This window comes from Crassostrea angulata, chromosome 7 (assembly GCF_025612915.1).
Source record: "Crassostrea angulata isolate pt1a10 chromosome 7, ASM2561291v2, whole genome shotgun sequence".
Classification (NCBI taxonomy): Eukaryota; Metazoa; Mollusca; class Bivalvia; order Ostreida; family Ostreidae; genus Magallana; species Magallana angulata.
Genome location: NC_069117.1, coordinates 44,104,782 through 44,118,807, shown reverse-complemented (window position 1 = coordinate 44,118,807; position 14,026 = coordinate 44,104,782). Strand labels below are relative to the sequence as shown.

The following is a 14,026-nucleotide window of genomic DNA, read 5'->3' as shown; positions in this document are numbered from 1 at the left end:
TATAGAAAACCGCTATTGATTAACCCACAGTCTCTGTTTGCCTAGTTAATTAAGTGTTGCTCACCAACACACTCAAATACAAACAGGGGAAAACCACAATCTTTAATATGAATTTTAACGATATTAGATTGAAAGCCATTATATGTGCATAGAGCATTGTTAATGAGGGGATATATAATTCATGATTTGTCTATGATGCATTCAACTAGGTCTGTGGAGGATATAAAGGGTTTAATATTTATCACAGTTAAAGCACAGCTAATAAAGTATGAATAAACAGATTCAAAAAAAATATTCTCAAAATAAACAGGGCTATAGAAAATACCTGTATTGTTTAAATTTTTATTAATTGTATCATTATCAGTCGGATTGGCCTTAAAACAAGCTCAGACTTTTTTTTTAATGTAATATTGTTATATCTATATGTATATCTACCTCCCCTTATCAAGTTCGATTTGCCGTTCGCTCTCGGTCGAATGATTTTTAGCCCTATTCGGATGCGTATGCATACAATGTCTATGCTTGCCATCACCTACAGACATTAGGTTGAATATCTATTTACCATCCTTTACGTTTATCAAAAGTTGTCTTGCGAAAGGGGGCAATTTTTCTGGCAAAAACATTTTCTTACACACAAAAGTTTTGATTTTGAAGGAGTTGGCATCCCCACTCTATCAGAGAGTATATATTGTGTTTAGATAAACATAAGTATTAGACACTACCCCCTCCCTCCCCCCACACACACATATCAATTAGTAAATTGAAGATTGGCACTTATGGGGGGTATAGGGTTGGGTTTTTTTTATCTATTTGTTTTTTCTTGTCAAAATTTTGAATGATGCTACATGTACGTGCCTGGGATTGGCGGTAAGAAAATACCAGACTGCAGAAAATATCTGCTTCAACATTAGCAGCTTACGTATTTTTTTATGTCATGAGTGTTCCTTTATAGTCAAGAAAAACAACAATAAATAAATAAATTAATAAATACATAAAACAGATTTTTTTTTATAGATATTTAATGTTTTTACGATAACGCGAGGTCAGATTCGTGTATTGAAAATCATGTTTCCACTATGTAAAGGTACTTCATAATTTTTTTTAAAACAAAACATTAGTTCTGAACCTCGCAAAACCTCTAATAAGCATACCAATCTAAGCAAGCTTTAGCACAAATAGACATAACAGAATAAATAAATTGATCTGTAACCTCTATCACTGATCAACTCATCTGTCAGTGAGTTGTTGAAACTGCGGATTTCTTTATATGACATTAATATTCAGCGGATTAAATATTAATCTTTAACGACATTGAACAACAAACAAATCCACATCCTTACTTCGGCGAACCAGCTTATACAACAAAATCAAATATCATGAAAACAGCAAGACTGAAAATGAAAAGAGAGCCTTGTTCCTAAATTCAAGAATATATTAATACATGGACGGCTGATTTTCACAAATATCTTATAAATGTATCTACGATGAATAATGGTTCACAGTTTAGTGTACCTTTCAGTATAAAACCATATCAATTGTGATCAAGATTATAAACGATTGGTCGGGGGAAATAATACTGGGAACTCGAGATATCCCAGGATTCAGTCCGACAAATTCATGTTATTTGAGACGTTCTCTGACGTTACCATCAAAATGAAAAACCACATAAATCTCATTTATAAAAACTTTCATGTTTAGTAAAATACGTCATTACTAAGATAGGCTTTGGCTTTAGTGTTTTTTTAAGTTTTTCAACATTATATATAATAACTTCATATGCTTAGTAATTGATCTTAATGCAATGGAAGCCTTAATCATAAGAAAATAAATGATTTGTAGTTTCTAAAAAAATCATGGCATGATGCTTAAACCGGGTTAACATGTTACAAGTCACCAATACCGACAAAATGATCTATTTCGGTAATGATTTGTGCTTTTTTTTAATTTAATGTATTGTATTTTGGAGAGAAAACAAATCGATCATGGAATGAACTAATTATTACAGTTTGTTTTGATGTCTCCTATATATTATGTCTCCTATAATATGTTTTACGGTGCGACCGTTGGGGCGAGCGCAGCATGTGGTCAAATAATGAATTATGATAAATCAATAAAAATAAAAGTATCAACGTAACGTAAATGAATATGAATGCAAAATAAAATATAAACATGCCTATTTTTTCTAGTAAATCTTCATTATTCATAATTTATAAGATTGTTTATTTATTTAAATAGAATTTATCTCAGATACAATGTTGTTGAATAATAAAGATTTTAACATAATGTTTATTGCAGTTTATTTCCTCTTTTCTTGCAGCAGACATTTGTCTTAAACTTACATATAAAAAATTGACTTATCATAGAGTCCCCCCCCCCTCCCCCCCCCCCCCGTTTAAAAAAAAAAAAAAATTTACGTATAAAAAAAAATTTGCTGATCATATAAGAAAAACGGTTTTGGACCCCCCCCCCCCCAGGAGGATGTAATAAATGTGAAAATTAAGATACCATTGAGCAGTTAAAGAGCTAAATGTATCACACTCTGGTTTTCACCGTCGTGATGTTTGGGGAATAGCTCAGCAGATTTGTGGCTATGTGAGGAACTCACGTTCACAATACCTGAGGAATCAAAATCAAAATCCGTAGAAATTAATTAAAAGATGTTTATTTCGATGAGCCGCAATTGGAAAGTGATATAATGAAAATGAATGAAATACACAAATAATAAAAGCATGTTATAAAATCGAAGAGATAACAAAAGTTCGGAAACACAATAAACAGATAAACAATATAAGACCTGTAACAAAGACAGGATTAACTTGAAGCCGAAACAAAATAAATAAGTTTATCTACGTGGACTTTCTATGTGTTACATAAGATGTGCTAGTAAACCTTGGGAGTGAAAAATTAGTCTAAATAAGATTTATGTAAGAATACCATTTTAAGTTAAAAGAATGTATAAGATATTTCATCGCACTAAACAAAATAAATTTATTAAACTAATTTCAATTATTAAATTTTGATACGTAATTAAAGGTCATAAAAGCACGAATTTCTATTTCAAATAAGAACATTTTTCAATTAATTGAACAGTGAAATATCATGAATTGCTGATTCATGTTACTTATAACTGTTACATTAAAAGTTTAAAATTTATCAATTTAAACTTAACTATAACAGTTTACCCCCCCCCCCCCCCCTTGCCAAAATAAGCTTTGGTCCTCCAAAGCAAAGTGACTTAACTGGTAGTTATTGTTAAATGGATACTTTTTTTTTTTAATATATATTTTTACAAATTGAAAAGTGTATTGGAAGATCAATATAAATGCATATATATACAAGAAAAACTGACAATAAACACAGGCTAAACAAATGAATAACTATCAGCATAGGATTAAAGATGAGGAAAAATATTACATGTAATACATGAAAAAAAAATAATGATATTCATAATACAACTTGATAGACAAACTTCATGTATATTATAATGAAGAAAAATACTCTATACTACAAGTATATACAAAAATCTACATTCAGAAAAAAAACTAATAAAACTTGGTGAAATGAATCTAAATTAAGTAAATTGCCAAAGCAATAAAAAGTAATTGACATACATGCAAAACAAACAGGGAAGAAAAACAATTCACTAATTTTGTCTACAATTCACAAAACATGTGTTGTGTAAACTGTTATAGTTAAGTTTAAATTGATAAATTTTAAACTTTTAATGTAACAAATGCATACTACGCACTCACCATTCCTCACCCGGATTAGAATTTCCCTGATTTTGAGAATTTCTTTTTCATTTTGCTTGTAAATATTTTTTGAATGATGCTGCCGCGCCCCCTTTTAAAAAACGTTCCTGGAAATTACTGTAAATATATAGTGAAGAAAATAAATGTGAGCATTCATCCAAATGAGAGCAGGTTACAACTGTTTCCTATTAAAAAAAAAGATGTCCCCATTCGTTAGCTTTGCAAGATTTTGAGAAGATTTTGGTATTTATATTTCAGCAGATTAACAATAACTACTTAGAGAAATTTCCCCTTATTGTGACGTCAAAGTTCACGTCGTCAAGTGTCGTCTGTCTCTTTAAAAAAAAAAACTAAGTGAAATATACTGTTTTGTTTACTTAAAAAGCATATGATATTCTTGAAATTACACAATTTATCTGTTTCTCAAAAGTTTTACTTTGATTCTCGCGAGAAGGAATCAAGTCTAGTGAGATCGTCCGACATTGATAAATTGCATTGTGGGTCGAAATTTACTGACTCCGAAAAATTCTGTGGGATCAATGTGCAAGAAATCCATTGTGACGTCACTCGAAGGAACGACAACTCTGTTAGTCTTATGTAATGGAATTATTTTATTTACAATGCATGATGTACATAGTCTTTATCTTGTTCTCGCGAGAGTGTGAAATGGGAAACCATATTTACAGGGAATTACTGGGACGATTAAAACAAGGCATTACTGGTCCGATTTACTGACGCCAAAAAAATCCGTTGAATGAATGTGCAACTAGTCCGAATTTTCTATTCACACACGCCTTGCCGGTAGAGCTCGCTTCGCGCCGGCGCTGCGCGCCGGCGAGCTGCGCTCGCTATTAATTAATCTCAGTGAAGTTAGACTAGAGAAACAATGGTAGGCACAGAGTGTGTTTTTACCATTTTATTGTAAATTTACAGCAGATCAGTTTTGATGTGTATTACCGTACTCCTTTACTTTACAAACTTTGTTCAAATTGGATAATTTATTCCAACATTTTTTCGTCAGAAGAACCACACAGTTAACAAAAAACTCGGCGATTTCCAGTAGGGACATCAAACTTGCTCCCAGAAGGAGTCCCATCTGACCGCCAATGTTTGCTGCAAAAGATTTGGTCCAGTTTTATTATTAACTGATACAATGTTCCGTCAACACGTTTAGATTTGATTTCATTATTTCCTTCAAAGGGCTATTTTGGGTGGATTATATTACGATTCCTGATAGCATTCAGAATTTTTTTTCTGATTGCCATCATGATAAAAAAAAACCAAAACCAAAATACTGTTACTTTACAGAATAAATGTACTTAAAGATACGTAACTTTTTCTTCATTGTTTAGCTTTTGTCCAAATCTATAATTTGGTTTTAAACTTATCACTAAAAACTTGGCAGGTTTTGTAAACACTGTAATTCCTTATAAGTCAAGAAGATTTGACATTTGTAAAAATTCTTTTTAAGCTATGTTAGTACAGCTTAAGTGAACTTCCATTCTTGGAATTTAAGATTATACAATGTTAGTTCACAAACACGAAGAGGCCTAAATGCATTCAATATTGTTATATTTATACAATCTGACAGATTCTTTAAATGATTGTCACCAGAATATTTACCTAAAAGGTCTTTTGAAGATGCATACACCGGCACTTGTTTCACATCATGCACTTTAAGGTAATCAAAATAGATGTGGAGTTCTATAAAGTTTTCTCTACAAAAAAATCAAAACTGCATATTAATCGTGTAACTCTTCAAAATGTGTACAATATAGGATAATGCTTTATTTTAATGTGACGTGTGATGAGACGCAAAACCACTTTATGTCATACCTGCATACTACTGAAGCTCAAACATTGCAAGGGGCGGGCGGTGAAATGTAACCACCTTTTGAATAATTGTTATCCTAACAAAATTTGAAAATTTTCGAGACCTATATTTTTATCAGATTATAAAGATATATTGTTGATTACTTTGTGCTATGCTTTCTTAGAATTAGCTGATTGGTTCTAGAGAAGAAGTCAAAAATATAAAGTATTTACAGACTGACAGACAGACGGACGCCGGACAAAAAGTGTCAAAAAATCATAGTTGAGTCTTCTCAAGTAAGCCTTAATAATAATGTTGATGATCAAAGATGAAAAATAAATTCAAATTACTTGACATATTCTTTTGAAAAACCAAATCGACTTTCCAAAAAGGATCCTGCTTCTTCTGAAGGGAACAGAGCATAGGAGACGCTGATGTCATAAGTTGTCTGTTGGCATGGTTGTGGACAATTACATGCTCCAGGTAAACTTGAAACTGTCGTACCTGCATCAAAATGTACCTACACTGACAGGGTGTTGTAAATTTTGTATTTACAGTACACCAACCAGTAAATTCAAATTTACAACATGACATATGTATCAACTACGGGACGTTTTACTGGATTAACAGAACAAACAGATGAAAAAGTTTTCAAACAAGAACAAATAAGAATTGAACAAAAAAAAATTAATAAACTTACTTGACGAGGAGGCGTTGAAAAAACACTGATAATATTGGTAGTGGGAACAAATTGTATAATTTCCTATAAATAGAAAAAATATGTGTTGACAAGATATTTGTACTTTTATTTAGAATTAAGATCCTAAAAACCAAATGTCTGACCTATATTCCCAAGTGGTACACATCCACAGCGCTGATATGTACTATCAGCTCCACACTTTTGGTTACAGGCGTTTATGCTGTATGGACTTGGATGCACAGGGTTAACGAAATCATCAGCGGTTGTATATAAGCAGTAGTCATCACCAAAGGCTTTAAACGGTGTACCAAGATAAGAATGCTGTGGAAAGAATTGAAACGTTTTGCTCAATAATTTCATTCTTCAAACTGCAAGATAATTACTAATCTTTCTTTTTTTACTTTTGTAGTCTTACTGTTGTCTTTGAAAGTTTGGCCAATGCCATTCTTCCTGGTGGAACGAGGAATCCATTGTCTTCAATTGCTGGATGCTCATTGGGATTATGCACAGCTGCCTACAAAGTACATTACATTTTAAACGCGGATTCCAATTTGCCACGCCCCCTGAGCTCAGTTAAAACACAATGTAGAATTTGTCTTAGAGGAAAAAATCGAAGTTTCCCTGTGGTACACTTTTCGCCCTCCCCCTTTCCCCTTCGTGGTCTAACTGAAGTAATCATCTAACCAAAGAGTTTAACCAAGTGTATAAATAACGTTATTTACTTTTTCAGTTTAAAACCCATTAAAAACGAACCTAACCATATAAATATTAGTAATCATTCAACAACAATTGTTCAAATGCTTAACTGTCCTTCCAAAACAGAATTAAGAATTTTTTAAGGTATGGATAAGTAGCGGGTATAAATATGATAATAAAAAAATCTTCAAACAATATTTGCCCGAGAGTTGTCTAGTTAAATAAAATCTTTTCGCACTAATTTCACCATTTCTTTTATTTGAATTGCCAATAACATGTGGGTAAGGAATACAATTTAAGGGTCATACACATTCCTAAAAGACAGATAACTTCTTTGAAAATAATTTAATGGATTTGGTGACATTTTTGTGACATTTTGGATTATTCTTCGGAACTATTTTCAAAAGTTATAAAAGTTTGGTTTTAAGCATTTTAAACATCACATACAATGCACATCATTCACGTGAGGACTGAAAATCGTCGCAGAAGTTTATAAAACTGCTAGTTCGTAAAATATAGATTTTTACACATTTACTACTGAAAGTTCTTCAATGTGACGATTTTTTTCATCCCTTAGAGAGGGTGTGACCTCTTTTTTTATATTATTGTTATGTTCATCATCATTTTTTGAAAATATGAGAGCAGTACGGGGCATGCAAATAAATAAAAAAAATTATCACAAGTTATAGTGCTATATAAAATGTACATTAGAAGACTATAACAAAGTTTGGACGAGTTATATAGCAGGAGGTAGCAACTTTTAAAATGAAAGTAAATAAATGACTACTGATGATTAAATGTTGTTTACTTTTAATCCTTTGCTGCTGTCTATGCTTTGGTAGTTCTGGTCGCTGTTCATGTTCAGAAGGGCAACGAAGTTCATGGCGTTTCCAGTAGAGGTTGTAGTGGCTGATCCATCAGCGTTCCACGTGTAACACATTCCATACCGGGTCACTTTCTCTTCTAAATCACCAATTACATCTTTGTTATCAAACAGAACCATCAGAATCATCCGTGATTTGTCCAATGTCTTGTATTTAATGTCACTATTTGTTCTTGACCTGAAATACCCGTTGTCTTGGTAATATGGATCTGACCAATTAACTGGTCCGACAATAGAACTCAGCGGAGAAATTGCCATGTGGTACGTGGAATCTCTAGGGTCTGGGGCAACCTTTGATTTGTTATAGGGACTCATATTGCAAAAGGTAACGGCCGGAAACTGGATTGAAGCAACACTCTTTACAGAGGCAGATGTCATGAAGGGACGTTTATTGTATGCAACCGATTCTTCGTGAAGAAAATATAAAAGATAACCAGTTGATATTCCAAAGGCAGCCAACCAAATTACACTGGAATAGTAAAACAAGTGGCGTTTAGATATCGCAAAAAATGTGCAGTGAAAAAAAATAATTCAGTAGGCACGTGTCGGTTTTATAAGTGTAGGAGCAGACTTACCCGAAATCTTAAAGCTATGTATGCCGTTGTTTATGGCATGTCAAACGTTGCAATATCCGATCTTTCACAATTGTACTGTATAAATTTTCAATTGTATAGTTTTTAATTTATATTCTACAACTTCCGTTTGAATTCTATAATATTCCAATTGCATTGTATAATTTTCATTTGCATTCTTTAATCTTCCATTTTCATTGTAAAATTTTCTATTTGTGTTGTAAAATTTCATTTATATTGTATTTGTTATCATTTGTTATGTATAAATTCTTTTGGTATTGTAGAATTTCTATTTGTATTGTAAAGTATTTTATTGTATTGTAACTAATTTATTTGTATTGCATAATTTTTCATTTGTATTGAAATTAAGAGATTGTTTATTTTGGTTTGTTACAAAGGACTTCATTGGTTCAATATTATCCTCTATTGGACTGGATTACACTAAGGTGTCTGGTTGGTTTATACGAGGTCATCCGTCTAAGCAACAAATAAATATTTTTATAATACAAATGGAAAATATCGAATATTGCAACGTTTGGCATGCCATAGTTGTGTCAACGATTTTTGTCAAAAATTATTTTCCGATTTTGATGTTTACAATTCTCCAGTAAGGCATTTATAATTGTCAACCAAAATTTGAGAGTCAGTGGTCGACTCATATGCGAAATACAAGCCTTTCAATTTTTTGTGTTGTAAACAAAGTTCTTGTTTACATTTTGAATGTTGATAAGAACATTCTAGGTTTAGACCCAAAATGAATGTGACAAACGCTAGGAACTGAGAATTTATGTTTAAAACGAATTAGCAGATAGTAAAAAACAGCTTGAAGAAGATGTTTTACTGGTATATTGAAACAATGTAAACGAAAACATGACACGGGCCTTAAATTGTTAACATAACAAAAAGTTGTGAGCTCTGTATCTTGCTTATAACTCTACGACTGACACTCAAATTTTGATAGGTCATTGGAAAAGCATTACTAAAGAATTCTAAACAATAAAAATAGGGAAATGAAATTTGACCACAATCATGAACACTCCCCTTTAATGCTGCGTTTAGCTATGTTGGAAACTCCACCAAGACGGTCTGTATAAAAAAAAACCCCACCGTGACGAATGTGTAAGGTGATTCAATTGTATTCACTGAAAATTATTATTATTATTTAATGTAGGGAGAAAAAAATATCCTTTTGCACATTTATAAACGATTCACATTTTTAAAAGCGTAACTATGCGCATGAATGCGGGAGAAGTAATCGAGAGGAACAGCATGGGGGAAGAGGAATGACATCAGGTTTGTTTAAAAAATTAGATGGTACAAATTTACTATTCGAAGTTGACGAAAAATTCCTTCAAAACTTTCCTTACGAAAAAATAACCATTATCAATAAACCTATAGACAACATTTTTAATTCAAATCTGATCAGAGAAAAGATAGATGGTTATTTACAGACTTGGTCGGTCAGTAAAAAATTTATTGGAAATTATATTTAATACATTTAAATGCGTTTGAATTAAATTGAATAATTTACAGAAGTATCTAAGTTATATAGATCATCACACTAAAATGTTTGGGCGGGTTTCCAACATGGCAAAAACAGCTTTTAATACAGCAGACATAGCTTTAAAATTTTCCTATTTTTTTTCAATCTTAAACAGAATTAAGTTTAAAAAAATGTTAACGTACCAACGGAATCTCAGCGTAAATGACATATGACCTACGCCATGCATTGTGCAGCTCCCTTTAAAATTATTCCACAGTTCTAAGAATGTCGTGTTGTTTTCCTTCACTTTTTTTAGATCCATTTTATTTTCCATTTTGCCAAGGTATGCGAATCTACTCTTATACTCAGGAGTAATACAAATTTGGATTTGTCGATGCCATCTAACGTAACTGTGATTTTTTCCCCATTAAAAAGTCAATGCAATCATCTTCATCCGAACCTTTATTTGCATAACTGCCATTGATTACCCAACAGTAATGCAAGAGGGACCAGGGTGCCATTATTGCTAGAATAACCCAGTGATGATTCAAGTTGTATTAATGAATTAATTCAATCTTCACAAGTTTTTAAGCCCTTCTCTATAATGTTTTTTTGGTATCTAATGGAGAAGTATCAATGTATCATTTAGTGACTATTGATGTAAAAAACAAATGGCATTTCACCACTAACGCATAGTATATTTGTATTGTTAAGTGTTGCACAGAAATACAATCTAAAGTAACAGAGAAACATCACCGTCACGAGCTTCAATTTGAGATTTTATGAATTCAGAAACAAAGCTTATTCAAGAAGGTACCAGTGCTTTAATTGCTAATGGGTAGATTCGCCTATATATTAAGCAAAGTAAATAGGCTAAAAAGATAATGAATGCATTCAACAGATTCTTTAACTAAATACAACCTTAGTATCCTTCCTTCTCAGGTAGTAAAATCGCGTGACGAATAGATTTTACTAAAAATGTTCTTTTCTGTGATATTTTTCCCTCTATTGTATGAAGTAGATAATTCGATAAGTTGATATGATGAAAAATTTGATATGCCTTTTCATTCATATTTGTTTTTTTCTTAGCTCTATGTCATATATATATATATATATATAATTAGTTACATGGTTTGTAGTTGACCTAATATGGTGTATACATGGTCAGTAAATTCCATATGGGGCGAGAGCGGAGCTCGAGCCCCCATATGGAATTTACTGACCATGTATAATATTGTTTTTGTAACTATTATATAGTCTTTTTAAGTTGACTTAAAAAAAATTCTGAGACTAGATGTAAACAAAAGATTCGAGAAATACTAGTACCTGTTTATTGCACATGTAGAATAATGATTTAAATAAACAATTATGAATAAAAATGTTAAAAATCACATCATTTTTGAGCTGAATTAAAACTCTTAAATTTTTAATGTTATACAGATAAAGAATAGTTTAATATTCCTCAATGACAATTATGACAAAAACATGACCGTGTCAATGAATATGATACAATTAAAGATATATGTATTGTGAGAATATTTTACATATTTAGGTAATAGGATACATTACAATAAAATTAAACAACACAAGCAGCATATATAGTGATATAGAGGTGGAGGTATAGGTGATGACGTAATTATTAGGGTCACCTAGAGGGTATTTTTAGAAAAGGTAGCAATATAGAGGTCGTGTTCTCATTGGTGGACTGGATATAGAGGTGATGACGTAGTTACTATTGAGGCCCTATAGAGGGGGACTTTTTAGAACAGTAAATTTATAGAGGTCCTGTTCTCATTGGAGGATTGAATATAGAGGTGATGGCGTAGCTATTTATAGAAAAGGTTCTGTACAGAGCTTGTTCGTCACCATTATATTTAGAAAGGTATCATTATAGAGTTCGCATAGAAACATATTCATTATAGAGTTAATTACTATACCAGATAATGAGCATGCGCAAAAAAAATGATTTTTAGTTATTCATTTATGTAAAAACAATCATTTCATAATGGATTGTCAAAGAGTGCAGTACAAATGGAAAATTATAGCATGGAGTGCATTGAAAAAAGATGAGAAAAATCCCAAAACGTGGACATTGAATGAGAGTCGTTGGTTTGACAATAAGAAAGTTTGTATTAAAGATTTTAGAGAAGTGACCCGAAACGGTTACGATTTTGCAGACAGCTGGGGAACTAAAGAAATTTTATTAAAACGTAGAGTTATGCCCCAGTGAGCGCCTGATATGAAACACGATGAATGCAAGACAGACAAAGTTATCAATGAAAAAAGTTCAGTTTGACAATAAGGTCCATACTCTGTTAGTTCCATACGAAGATAGGAAAGGTGAATGGATGAAATATACCATCGATAGAGCTCATTTTAGGAGAAGAATTCAACAGACAGAAATGATATTGTTACCGATTATGAATAAGATAATAAAGTTATCAAAGGGCAAGTGGACTTAGACGATGTACTGTTTGGTTTTTTAAATTAGTGAATGAAACATTTTGACTGTTACATATAAATCTGAGTTTTTATATGCGGGTCAATGTTATTGTTCCCGCTAAGGAGACCCAAGAGGGTGGCACTACCGCCGCCGCCGCCGCCGGTCCCACCAAAGGCACCCACCTACCGCCACCGCCAGTCCCACCAAGGGGCACCCAGGAGGGTGACACTACCGCCGCCGCCGCCGCTAGCACCACCAAAGGCACCCACCTACCGCCACCACTAGTCCCCAAAAGAACGCCCAGGAGGGTGGCACCACCACCACCGCCAGTCCTTTGTCTGGCCCTATATGGATCCTCTATTACGTTCAAGAAGTGGGAATTTGAAAAAACGTATTCCTGATGTTGAAAAGATTTGAGATCTACTTTAAGACTAAATCAAAAGTTCTGCGAGGATTGCGAAAGTCATCAGAATCAAACGGGCTTTTTGCAATGTTTACGATATGAAATCTGAAAGGCTGGATGGCATATCAGAATGTGAAAAAACAGATAGTCATTGTGTTCAAAAAACACTTCAAGTGTTCAATAACTTTGTTATTTAACTATTTTAAGTTTTTTTAAAATAAATTTATCTTTATTGACTTTTTAAAAATTTTATTAAGTTATAAGAAAGAAGTGTGTATTTAAAAGACACTTTTTAACTTTCGTAACCTCTTTTCATTATGGATTGTTAAAAAGTGCAGTACAAATGATAGCATAGAATGCAATAAAAAAAGGATGAGAAACACCCCAAAACGTTGACTTGAATGAGAATCGTTGGTTTGACAATAAGAAAGTTTGTATAAAAGATTTTAGAGAAGTGACCCGAAACGGTTACGATTTTGCTGACAGCTGGGGAACGAAAGAAATTTCATTAAAACGTAGAGTTATGACCCAGTGAGCGCCTGATATGAAACACGAAGATAGGAAAGGTGAATGGATGAATTATGCCATTGATAGAGCCCATTTTAGGAAAAGAGTTCAACAGAAAAATATTTTTTTTTTTTACCGATATTAAATAAAGTTATTAAAGGTCAACTGAACTTAGATAAAAAAAAATGTTTATTTTAGTGAAACTTTTCGACTGTAAAATCTGACGCGTATTGATTTGATATATAAAGTTTACTTTGACTCTTTTTTTCAAGAGAGGATGGAAGAATATAAAAAGTGAGTGTAGACTTAAAAATATTTTTAAACAATTACGAACTTTTTCGAAAAGATGTTTTTCTGTTACATCGATATGAAAGTGTAACCTTTTACTTTGATAGATTGAAAAAATAATTATGAACAATTATTTAACGATATACATTTTGCTAAAAAAATTATTTATAAGAAAGTTTTTGGAGGGTTTACAATAATGTGACGGTATAATAGGTGCATAGATATTTTTTGGTTAAGAATAGTATTTTTGTTGTTGTTTTTTTAAATACAAAATCATCTTTTTTCATTACTTTTTAAAGGTTTCATATAAAAACTTTGCTTGAAATATCATTAATGACATAAAAATACTTTTAAGTAAGTAAAAAGATCAGAATAAGTCTCTACATTATGGAAAATTTTCTATGAACTAAAAAAAAAAAATTTTGATAAATACATTCAATATATTTCAGTTGAAAGATTTTTAAAATAAACTATATTTAATGTCTT

General features: G+C 32.1%; 1 protein-coding gene across 1 annotated transcript; it reads right to left on the bottom strand.

The window, feature by feature from the left end:
* Positions 1-4,411: 4,411 nt before the first annotated feature.
* Positions 4,412-10,574, bottom strand: LOC128191494 (acid-sensing ion channel 3-like). Its single transcript, XM_052863594.1, has 8 exons — positions 10,103-10,574; positions 7,770-8,313; positions 6,681-6,779; positions 6,409-6,586; positions 6,266-6,328; positions 5,916-6,069; positions 5,376-5,470; positions 4,412-4,865 (listed from the first exon to the last, which is right to left on the bottom strand). Exons 1-8 carry the CDS (start codon positions 10,231-10,233, stop codon positions 4,690-4,692), a joined length of 1,440 nt encoding a protein of 479 aa, XP_052719554.1. The 5' UTR covers positions 10,234-10,574; the 3' UTR covers positions 4,412-4,689.
* Between the last annotated feature and the right edge of the window lie 3,452 nt (positions 10,575-14,026).

What these genes read in the sequence shown, in the direction of transcription:
- LOC128191494 (XM_052863594.1), bottom strand. Translation starts at nt 10,233, where the DNA reads ATGGAAAATAAAATGGATCTAAAAAAAGTGAAGGAAAACAACACGACA. An exon ending in ACAGCAGCAAAGGATTAAAA is followed by an intron (nt 6,780 to 7,769) that starts GTAAACAACATT and finishes TGTACTTTGTAG; the next exon opens with GCAGCTGTGCATAATCCCAA. An exon ending in ATCTTCAAAAGACCTTTTAG is followed by an intron (nt 4,866 to 5,375) that starts GTAAATATTCTG and finishes AATCTTTTGCAG; the next exon opens with CAAACATTGGCGGTCAGATG.